Here is an 11,616-nt window from a genome sequence, read left to right as displayed (position 1 = left end):
ACTGGGGGGGCACTGAGTGTGCCTAGGATGCATTGGGAGGCACTGGGGGTTAGTGGGACATACTGGAAGACACTGGAAATGTTGGGGAGAACACTGGGGGGACACTGGGAGGGACTGGGAGGCACTGGGGGAAGCTGGGATGTACTGGGGGACACTGCAAGGCTTAAACGGGCACTGGGGGGGACACTGACTGACACTGGGATGTAGTAGGAGGCACTTGGGGGGGACTGGGACAAACTGGGAGGGATTTGGGAACACCGTGGGGAATAGTGGGGGAGGACTGGAATGCACTGGGAGGGACTGGGGACAATGGGGGTATACTGGGGTCAGCTGAGGGAGGCTGGAAGAGCCTGGGGTGCGGGGGGGGTGTTGCACTGGCAGAGACTGGGGATACCGGGGGGTACACTGGAGGGGGCTGGGGGATGGGTACTGGCACGTACTGGGAGGAACTGGGGATATTGGTGAGGGGTCCCCTCCAGGTGTGCCGTAGCACCCACCTCCCCTGGGGGACTCGGACGTCCGGGAACCCCCTCCCCGCCCCCTCCCCCGCACCAAACATCCGGGTGCCCCCCCGCCCTTCCCCCCCCGTGGGACTCAGGCGTTGGGAAATATTGACCGACGGGGGGTGGGGGAAGGGGGGACACGGAACCGCCCGCGGCAAGACAGGGTGGGAACAGCGCTCCCTGGCCCCAGCTGCCCCCCAGCGCATTCCCACGCTCCTGTTTTCCCAGAGCTCCCAGGACTGTATCCCCAGATCACCCGCGAACGGCGTTTTCGCACAGGTTTTATTTTGGGGGGGAAAGCACAGTTTTGGGGGTTATAAAAATCCGGGTTTTCCGGATCTGAGGCGGTTTGAGGATGACGTCAGCGATGGGGTGCGGCCACTCAGGTGAAATGTCAATTTTCCACATCACTGCGTGGGAAGAAAGGCAAAATCGAGGGGGACTTTGGGACAATTTCCCCCGATTTAGGGTCTTTCCCCCCTTTTTTGGACTTGTTTTTCCCATTTTTGGACTCTTTCCCCCTGTTTTTTGTCTCTTTCCCCACTTTGGGGGCTCTTCACCCCTTTTTCATTCACTTTTCCCCCGGTTTGGGCTCTTTTCCCCCTTTTATGTGTGCTTCTCTCCCACCCCCTGCCCCCTTCGCGGGGGGTCCTTTCCCCTATTTCTGGTATCTCTCTTTTTTTGGCCTCTTTCCCCCTATTTTTTAGGCTCTTGCTCCCATTTTAATATTCCTTTCCCCCCTTTTTGGGTTGTTCGCCCATTTGTGGTGTCTTTTCCCATCTCTTTGAGCTTTTAATCTCATTTGGAGGGCTCTTTCCACCTTTTTTTCCCCCCTCCTTTCTCCTTTTTTGATCTCTTTCCACTTGTTTCAGTTCTTTTGCTCTTTGGGGGGTCTTTTTTCCCTTTCTTTGTGCTCTTCTCCCTCATTTTTGGGCTCCTTTCCTAATTTATGGGTCCCTTTTCCCATCTTCTGGGGTTGCTTCCCCCTCTCTGTGCTCTTCCTCCTTTTTTTTGGTCTCTTTTCCTGTATTTGGGGTCCTTTCCCCAGTTTTGGCTCTTTCCCCTCTTTTTGATCTCCTTTCCCATCTTTTTGGGGCTCTTTTCTCCCTTTTGGGGAACTCTTTTTCCCCTTTTTGGTCTCTTTTCCATCCTCTGGGGCTTCTTTACCCTTCTTGGGGAACTCTTTCCCTCTTTTTTAGGGCATTCCCCCCCCTTTTTTGACACTGTTCCCCCTAGTGCCACCCCCAGGACACCCAAGTCCCCCCAGCCCCTCCCCCGGTGTCCCCCGGTGTCACCCACCTGGGTGAAGTCGGGCGCCCGCCAGGCCTTGGCCAGTGCCTGCGCGTCGCTCGTCGCCGTCCCGTCGGGCCCTCGCAGGTCGTTGCTGGTGGCACCGTCGTAGTCGCCGCAGAGGCCACAGAGCGTCGCCCGCGCTTCCCTGGGCACCTCCACCGTCACCCCCGCGGCGCCCAGTTCCACCAGAAATCCCGGGATTCGGCTGATCCGGAGGGTCGTGCGTGTCTCTGTGATGGTCAGCGGTCCCGGGAGCTCCGCGGGGAGGGGGGTGGGGACCCCGTTGAGCTGGAGAACACCAAATTACAGGGGAAAAGGGAATTTGGGGTGATACAGAGGTGAAGGGTAGCTGGAGGAATCTGGGTGGAAAAATGATGGGATGCGTCCAGGCATGGTGGGGGCAGGATGAGGGACAACCCATGTAGGTGCTTCCCCAGCACAAAACTGGGGGGGGAAAAGAGCAATTTTAGTCAAAACGATGGGGTGCATCAATTTATGGGTGTCTCTTAGTGACCATCACCCACACAGGTGCTTTACTTGTAGGAAACTGGGGAGGGAAAAGAGCAATTTGGGGCAAAATTAAGGTAAGAACATCCTGTGGTGCTGGTGGCATGAGACAACCCTCTTACCTGGTGTGAAATTAGGGGAAAAAAAATCGATTTTTTTTTTATTAAAATGAAGGTCTGGAGGATGTTTAGGGTGACAACACGGTGGTGACAACATTTATGGGTGCCACCCAGCATGGTGACAACTTACCCAGACCTTCCTGTCCCTCCGCACAGTGATGAAGCTGTGGGGGGTGAAGAGGTGAAGTGCCACCACTGCCGGCTGGTCCCCAATGTCCCTGACGTCCCCCAGCAGCCGGAACCATGCAGGGTCGTGGGGGTTGCACACGCTGGCCACCACGTAGATGCCGGTGGCCAGGGTGGCCCCGGTGACGCCGTCAAAGGTGACGAAGCGGGTGGCAGGGGACAGGGCGCAGCGCCCCGGGCGTGCGATGCAGGCGCGGGTGCCGTCACGGAGGCCGCAGGTGTGGCCAAAGGGACAAGTGAAGGGGCGGCACTGGAGGCCCCCGGGCCCCCGGCAGGTGCAGGACTGGGAGCAGTCGGGGGTCAGGACGGTCTCGGCAATCTGTTTTCCATGGATAAAATGTGGAAAGTGGGGAAAAGTGGCCTAAATGGCCAAAAAATGGGGATGATGATGCTGTGAAGTGTCATGGGAGGGGGAAGGGGGGTCCATGTCCTCCGTAACCCCAATGTGTCTCCATATCCCCAATGGGTGCCCATGGGGACCACCAGCATGTCCCCGGTGTCCCCATGCCCCCCAGATCCCCATGTCCCCCATGCTGGGGGACACTGAGAACACTGGTGGAGACACAGGGGGACACTGGAACATGCTGGGAGACACTGGGAAGGACACTAAGTCCCCACACTAAGAGAGTGGGATGCATTGGTAGGCACTGGTGGGGGGAACAGGGACAAACTGGAAAGGATTGGGAACACTATGGGGGAAAGTGTGGGAGGATTAGAACTCCCTGGGAGGGACTGTGGACAATACAGGGAATACTGGGGGAGACTGGAGGGGACTGGAGAGATGCTGGGGTAAAGAGGGACACACTGGGAGATGTGTTTGGGGGAAGTGGGACACACTGGGGAGAAATGGTGACACGGGGGGATGCTGGGGTGTACTGGAAGGAACTGGGGACACTGTGGGAGGCACGTTGAAGGGACCTGGGATCAACTGAGGGAGACTGGAAGGGATGGGGACGAACTGTGGTGCACTTGGAGGGACTGAGGACTGAGGAGGGACTGTGAGGCATACTGGAGGGGACTGGGGCAACTGGGAATACTTGGAAACACTGGAGAGGGCACACTGCAAGGAACTGGGATGCACTGGGAGAGACTAGAGACACTGGGGGGCACTCTGGAGGGAACTGGGGGGGACTGGAAAGGACTCGTGGAGAACTGCGGCCTCCTGGGAAGGACTGGGGAAACTGTGGGAGGCACACCGAAGGGACCTGGGATCAGCATGGGGAGCCCGGAAGGAGCTAGGGCTGGAACTGGCCTGTAGTGGGAGGCACTGGGGCCACACCCACCTGGAAGTAGCGCCCCTGGTGGAGGCAGCCGCAGGTCCCCGGGAGGACGCAGCGGGCCCCGTCGAACAGCAGCCCCTCGGCGCACTGACACCCCTCAAAGCAGCGCTCGCTGCAAGGGGGCGGGGCCGACACACCTGCGCAGGTGTGCTCACAGGTGCGGGCACACAGCTGGTAGCGGCTCTTGGGGGGGCAGGTGAGGGCTGGGAGAGGGAGGGAAGAAACAAAGGGGGTCAGTGGGGTCAATGGGGGCTCATCTGGGGCCAAGGGGGGAGTGGGGCTAAATGGGAGGTCATCTGGGGTCAGTGCCATCCCATCTTTGGGATGGGTGGTCCTGTGGGGCTCCCATTTGGGGGCATCAGGGAAGCCCCACTGGTTGCACAGGGTTCCACTGGGGGACACAGGCTTCCCGTTTTTGGGGGCGGGGGGTCCCCTTTGGGTGTCTCATTGGGGCATTTCCCAGATGGGGGCTTAGCAATACGGACATGTGCCCCTTTTTCCATGCAGGAATGAGCCCCTGCTCATTCCCACCCCCACCAAAATTTCCATTCCCTGCAAAATTCCTGCCCCCACAAAAATCCTGACCCCCAAATTCCCATCCTCCCAAAACTTCAGCACCCCAAAGTCCCAACTCCAAACTTCCTGTCACCTCAAATTCCCGACCCCCCAAAATTCCCAACCCCTCCATGTACTCACGGCAACCCGTGGCCTCCCGCCACTCCCGGAGCGCACCTCCGGCTGCCTGGCACGCGGCTGCATAGCCCTGAAAGCCGGGGCAGGGGTCGCCCCCCACCCTGCACACCTGGTGCTCGCAGGTCACCAGGTACGTGCGGGGCGGAACCACCCCGTGACACCCCGCAAAGGGTCCTTCGGGGTCCGCCAGCACCGCGCAGCGCCGCGCCTGGGCCGGGGAGCAGCTGGGGGCGGGCACCAGGTGGGTGCAGTTCGGGGGGGGCCTGCCCAGAGCCCCCCCATCGGGGCCGTCGTCGTTGGGGTCCCCGTTGAAGTTGCCGCAGAGGCCCCGGGGGCGGCGGGACGGGGGCGGCAGCGTCAGCACCACATACGCCTTGCCGTCGTAGAGGATTTTGGGGCCCCCCTGGACCTGGAGCAGCCGGTGGGACCCCACCTGCGCCACCCCCACCGCGCCCCCCCGCAGCCACAGCGGCAGCAAGTGGCGCTCGCCATCCACCTGGGGGGAGAGAGGGGTGAGGATCCCAAAAGGGAAGTCGGACCACCAAAGGTGGGGTTAACCCCCCAAAATAGGGTTTGCACCCCCAAAAACAGGGTCTTGCACTTCCTTCTGTGCACCTCAAAGCCATGGTTTACATCCCAAAAAGGGGTGATTACACTCCGAAAAGAGCGTTTTCAACCCCAAAATCATGGTTTGCACCCCAAACCCAGGGTTATCATGCCAGAAAGGGTCTGTACACCCCAGAGTGCACACCGAAAGTGGGGTGTGTACCCCAAAAGCAGCTCTTGCACACCCAAACAACCCCTCCCCTGCTGCCATGTCCCTCAAAACCCCATTTTCACCCCCTTCTTTTTCACCCAATCCCTTTTTACCCCCCAAAGCAGGGTTTGTACCTGCCAAACCAGGCCTGCAGCCCCAAAAGCATTGCCCCCAAAACATGGCTTGCACCCGCAAAACAGGGCATGCACCCCAAAGTCAGAGCTTTCTCCCTAAACCTGGCCTTTCTTCACTGCTGCACCTCCCAAACCCCATTTCCATCCCCTTTTTTGCCCCCCAAATACCTTTTTGCCCCCAAAACCAGGCCCTCCACTCACCATCACCTCCCACTGCTGTCCCCTGTGCATCACCACAGTCACCCCGTGCGCCATCACCGTCACCCGCTGCACCTCCACATCCTCCTGCTCCAAGGCCACCGTGATGGGCTCCAGCTCCTCCTCAGGCTCACCCCTCTCCAACTCCAGCAGCGGGAGGGTGCAGGATCCCCCAAAACTCCCCAGGTGCCCATCGAAGGTGCTGTAAGCCCCTGCCCCCAAAACCTGGCACTGTCTGCAGGTGCGGGGGTGGCACCCCAGCACCCCATCCCGCACTGTGCATTCCTCGTCCCTGGAGCAGCCTGGAGCGGGGTGACACTCCAGCCCCCCATTTTCAGAGCAGATGCAGCGCTGGGTGCAGGGGGGCTCGGGGTAAAACTGCACCCCCTGAGGGTAGTAGCGGCCCTCCAAAACACAGCCACATTGGGGGAGGGGCACGCAGTGATCCCCGCTCCGGAAAAATCCGGGATCGCAGAAACAACCTTCGGAGCATGTGGAGGCATCAGAGCAATCCTGGGGTCCAGCTTCGCCTTGGCAGGTGGGGGGGCAGGGGGAGCCACAGAGCTCATAGTGCTGGTTTGGGGGGCACACGGGGCCTGTCAGGAAGGGAGAGGAGTTGGAAACACCAAAACCCCCATGGACACAAGAAAACTCCCTGCAAACCCTCAAAACCCTCATGGACACCCCAAATTCCCATGGATGCCCCAAAACTCCCCATGCAGACCCCAAATTCCCAAACTCCCCATGGACACCCTAAAACTCCCTTGTCTGAACCCCAAGACCCGCCATCCAAGCTTCAAACCTCCTTGTGCAGACCCCAAACCCCCTATGGACACCCCAAAACTCCCTGTGTAGATCCCAAAACCCCCAGTGAAACCCTAAAGCTCCCCATGGAGACCCAAAAACCCCTGGGAACACCTCAGACCTGACATGGACACCCCAAAGCCCCCCCAGACAGCCCCAACCCCCCTTCCCCCTGCCAGACACCCCAAAATCCTCCATGGACAGCCCAAAACTCCTTGCCCAACCTCTGTGTTTCTCTCTGCCCTCCAAAACCCCCCTGTACTCTCCCAAGCCCCCCAAGTCCCCCCGTACTGCAGAAGGCGGCCGTGCGCCATGGCCGCACAGCAGCGCCCTGGCTCTGGCAAGCAGCAACATAGGCACCAATGGCCTGGCACACGGTGTCCTGGTGCCCCTCGTACAGGCAGGCGTCAAAGAGACAGTCATCCAAATAAGGGGCGGGGTCGATGACGTCGTGGCAGGCGGCAAAGGGCCCCCGTTTCTTCCCCAGCAGCCCACAGTGCTTGTCCCCACGGTAGGCACGTTTTTGGGCGTCGCTGCACACCTGGCAGCCCTTGCTGCACCCAGGTGAGCACCCAGGGACATCGCCGACCTTCCAGCTATCGCCCAGGTGGGTCTCATTGTCAGCATGGTGGCCATCACGGGTGACAAAGTCGTCGTGGGGGTCCCCATTGGCGTTGCCACAGAGGCCGCAGACAGCGCCAGCATAGGTGTTGGGGATGATGACACGGGCATAGCTGTACCAGTCAAAAGTGACAGTGACACCCACGTCAGTGGTGATGAAGCCGTGGACACCACGGAGGGACACCTGGATCTGGTGGTTGTGGGTGAAAGGGAGGTCCAACAGGACACCATTGACCTGGAAAGAGAGTTGTGGGTGGCATGAGGTCATGCAATGAAGTTGAAACCCACCCAAGGGTCATAGAATGACCCTGAAGACCACCTAGATGCCACATGATGACCTCGAAACCCACCTGAAAACCATATAATGGCCTTGAAACCTTAACCCAATACCATGGAACAACCTTGAAAACCAGATGCCACACAAGGGCTTTACAGCCCAACAGGACACTATCCAATGACTTTGAAGGCCACCAAGATGACATTTTAGCCCACCCAGATGCCACCCAATTACCTTGAAACCCACCTGAACACCGTAAAAGGACTTTGAAACTCCATCGAGGTGTCATGTGATGACCTTGAAGCGCACCTGAAGACTATACCATGATCTTGAACACTCCCCAGATACCATGCAATGACTCTGAACCACCCCTATCACCTTCTTCATCCCTACCTTGACCTTCTGGGGATGTTCCTGGCTGAGGCTGAGGGACATGTTGTACACCTCCACAGTGACCACCTTGGTGAAGGAGACCAGGTGGCTGCCACGGTGATTGTTCTCCACAGTGACAGCAAAGGGGATGAGGGTGGGGTCAGTGGAGCAGAGCCCAGCCAACAGGTAGACACAGGTACCCATGAAGTCAAAGCGGCGCCCATCGAAGGTGGTGTAGTGGGGGTCACCGGTGGCCACGCAGATAGACCGGCTGTTGGCTGTGCACTGCCGCACTCCCTTCACCACCGTGCACACCTCACCCGGCTTACACCCCGAGTCCTCGCACACCACCATTCCCAGCTCTGTGTCACACCTGCACCTGGAGCGACAGGTGTCATCACCCCAGAACTCCTCGCCAGGGCGGTAGTAGCGGCCGTCGCGGGTGCAGCCACAGCGGGACACCGGCACGCACTGCCCGCCACTGAGCACGTGGCCAGTGTTACAGGCACAGGTCTCCACGCAGGGCTGGTCACAGGTGGCTGGACTGTCTCGGTTGGAGCAGGTGGCCGGACAGGCGTTGCCACAGGACTCATAGTGGCTGTTTTCAGGGCAAGGTAATGCTGCAGGGGGAGGAAAGTGGGGTGAGGGAGGGATTAGGGGAGTAGACAGCATTCGACACAGCAGCCTGGGGCTGGGAAAGCGTCTCAAACATGGGGAAGGGTCTGGAAAACGAGAAGGGTCTGGAATGCAAGGAGGAAGGTCTGGGAAATGTGGGAAGAGACTGGGACAAGGGGGATAAGGTCTGAGCCATGTGGCAAGGGTCTGGGCCATGCGGGATGGGGTCTGGGATGCACAGGATGAGGTCTGGGACACAAGGATAAAGGCCTGGAACATGTGGGAAGGATCTGGAAAATGTGGGATAGAGTCTTGGAAAGATGGGATGGAGTCTGGGACACAAGAAGGGTCTGGAGCACCAGAAGAAAGTTCTGGAGAACTTCCAAGGACCATCTGAGAGATTTGAAGGCTGGATCCCACTTCGTACCCATCCTCCCCCACTCTGGTTCCTTCCCTTCCCAAAGAAAACCCCAGCCCTTACGGCATCCCGATGGTGTCCTCCAGTCATGGACCATGGCCCCATGCTTCTGACATGTTGCCGCGTACGTCTCCAGCACCTGGCAGAGGATTGACCTCGCCCCATTGCTCAGGCACAGGTCAGACAGGCAGTTACGATAAAAGTCGTGAGGCTTCACTATGTTGTGACATGCTCTGAAGGGCCCCTGGAAGGATTTTTTTAAGATCCCACAATAGTGGTTCCCACCATAAAGTTCCTTCTTCTCCTCATCACACACTGGGCATGTTCCATCGCAATAATCCCAACAGATCGGGTCGTCAGCCTCAGAGTCAGCACTTTTCCAGCTTTTGGCCCATGTCACAATGGCGGTGATGTTGTCACCAGCCTCGGGGATGTCGTCGAGGGGCTTGAGATTGAAATTCCCACAGAGGCCACGGACATGGCGGAAGTAGCTGCTGGGGAGGTCGATCAGGAGGTGCCAGTTCCAGTCATAGGAGACCCGGAGACCAAAATCTGTCTCCAGAGCAACACGAAGCCCACTGGGACGGACCCTCAGCTTCCCGTCTGCCAGGAGCACCGGGAGCAGCGTCACCTCCCCGTTCACCTGCCAGAGGCCCAACATTCCCAGTTATCTCAATGTTTTCATTCTCAACATACACCAATATTTTATTCCCAATGTATCTGAATATTTTATTCCCCACATATCCCAATTCTTTATTCCCAGCAAATTCCAACACTAAATCCCATCATATCCCAATATTTTACACCTTACATATCCCAACATTTTATTCCTGCTATTTTATTACTGACATATCCCAACATAGAATTCCCAGTATAACCCAATATTTCATTCCCAAAATATACAAACACCCTACAGTATTTTATTCCTGCTGCATCCCAACATTTTATTCCTGAAATATCCTAATATTTTATTCCCAGTTTATCCCAACATCTTATTCCTGGCATATCCTGTTTTATTCCTGACATTGCCCAACATTTTATTCCCAATAAATCCCAACATCTTATTCCAACATTCTGTTCCTGACATTTCCAGATATTCTATTCCCCATATTTTATTCTCACCATTTCTCAACTTTTTATTCCTGACATATCCCAAGATTTTATTCTCAAAATATCCCAACATTTCAACAATCCACCTCCCAATCTGACTGATTTACCTCAAAATAACATTGGCACTGGCTGGCTGAAGAAGGAGGCAGGGAAGAGCTGGATGAAGCAAAAAGTTGGGAAAAAGCCCAAATTTTCCACATTTCCACCCAACTCACCCGGACTTTTCCATCTTCATTCCGGCGGAAGGAGATGCGTTGTCCATAGACATCAACATTGACCAAGGAAACATAGGACACAGATTGGATTCCGCCACGGATGTCATTCTTGGCCTCAACCCTGAAGGGCACCAGCCCAGGGTCATTCCCATGGGATTCGGCCATGGTGTAGGTGCAGGTTCCTTGGAAGTCGAAGTCAAGGCCATCGAAGGTGCGGAAGTGTGGGTCACCCCAAGCCCAGCACGTGGCGACCAGGGCCGGAATGCAGTGGGATTCGGCACCACGGGGCCGACAGCGCTCCTTGGGGCGGCAGCGCAGGGACTTGCAGGGGTCTGGGAGGGGAAGTGGAGCAGGATGAGCCATGGGCTGGGTGAAATAAGAGATAAAGATTGGGAAAAGCCACGGGTTGGAGAAAAGGATGGCAAAAAAGTGGGGGGAAGTCATGACATAGAGAAAACTATGAGATGGGAAAGACCATGGAATGGGAAAAATCATGAGATGGGAGAAACTATGGGAGAAGTCGTGGAAGGAACCATGGGATGGAAAACCATGGAAGGAACCATGGGAAAAGCATGGGAAAAACAATGAGAAAAACCATGGAAAAGACCATGGAAAAAACCATGGTATGGGAGAAACCATGGGAGGAACTGTAGGAAAAATCATGGGATGGGGAAAACAACATGTGGGAAACCTTGGGAGAAACCATGGGAAGAATTGCCCTATCCTTGACCCTTAGTACCAGAGACAGGATTCTGTTCCCTCCACCTCCCCTTCCCTTTTCTCCCCAGTCAATCCCCCAGTCATCCCCAGACCCGCTTGGCCTCTAAAATCCCCCTTTCCCCCATTTTTCCTCACTTTTATTGATGCATCCCAAGATGCCTTCCCGGATTTCGCAGGATTCGTCCTCAGTGCAAGCATGGTCATGGCAGGTAAGGCCCTGACCAGGGACGCAGGTGCAGCGGCGCTGGCAGCGATCCCACAAAAGCATCTCATGGGGCTGTGGGGAGAGAGAAGGGAGAAAAGGAAATCCATGAAAACAGGGGATAAAAGGAAAAAAATGCAGAAAAATGGACATAAGTGCAGAAAAATAGGGAAAATAGTGAACAAATTGCAAGGCAAAGGGATGTACATGCATACATTCCCTATAAGTAGGGAAAAAGAGAGAAATGCAGGGAAAAAATACGGAAGTGCCTAAAAATGAGGGGAAAAGTGCTGGGGAAAAGCATAAATATAGTAAAAATGGGAAAAATGCAGAAAAAGAAATGCAAATACATAACATCGGGAGAAATACCAGCAAGAAAAAGAATGTAACTGCCTCAAAATAGGGGAAAAGAAAGGAAATGCAAGGAAAATACAGCATAAAAATAGGGAGGTGGAAAGGGGGAAATGCTGGGAAAATGAGACAGAAAAATAGGGGAAAATGCAAGAAATAAAGGTGTAAATGCATAAAAATAGGGAAAAAAAGGGGGGAAAATAATTTTTAAAATGTAACTACATTAAGCCAGGAAAAAAAG

The 11,616-nt window shown here is 56.0% G+C and overlaps 1 protein-coding gene across 2 annotated transcripts; it reads right to left on the bottom strand.

Annotated features, from left to right (window-relative positions):
* Positions 1 to 775: 775 nt before the first annotated feature.
* Positions 776 to 11,091, bottom strand: LOC309585664 (IgGFc-binding protein-like). 2 transcript variants are annotated; one of them, XM_082303580.1, is made up of 11 exons: positions 10,958 to 11,091; positions 10,103 to 10,434; positions 8,841 to 9,420; positions 7,766 to 8,364; positions 6,766 to 7,330; positions 5,674 to 6,266; positions 4,585 to 5,077; positions 3,892 to 4,091; positions 2,553 to 2,927; positions 1,803 to 2,084; positions 776 to 913 (listed from the first exon to the last, which is right to left on the bottom strand). In XM_082303580.1, exons 1-11 carry the CDS (start codon positions 11,088 to 11,090, stop codon positions 911 to 913), a joined length of 4,155 nt encoding a protein of 1,384 aa, XP_082159706.1. In that variant the 5' UTR covers position 11,091; the 3' UTR covers positions 776 to 910. The 2 variants fall into 2 exon arrangements, with proteins under 2 accessions (XP_082159706.1, XP_082159707.1); XM_082303581.1 differs by having other exon boundaries at positions 10,103 to 10,468; positions 10,958 to 11,084.
* Positions 11,092 to 11,616: the final 525 nt, after the last annotated feature.

This window comes from Coloeus monedula, assembly GCF_965178545.1.
Source record: "Coloeus monedula genome assembly, contig: HAP1_SCAFFOLD_100, whole genome shotgun sequence".
Lineage (NCBI taxonomy): Eukaryota > Metazoa > Chordata > Aves > Passeriformes > Corvidae > Coloeus > Coloeus monedula.
This window is presented reverse-complemented; position numbering and strand designations above follow the sequence as displayed.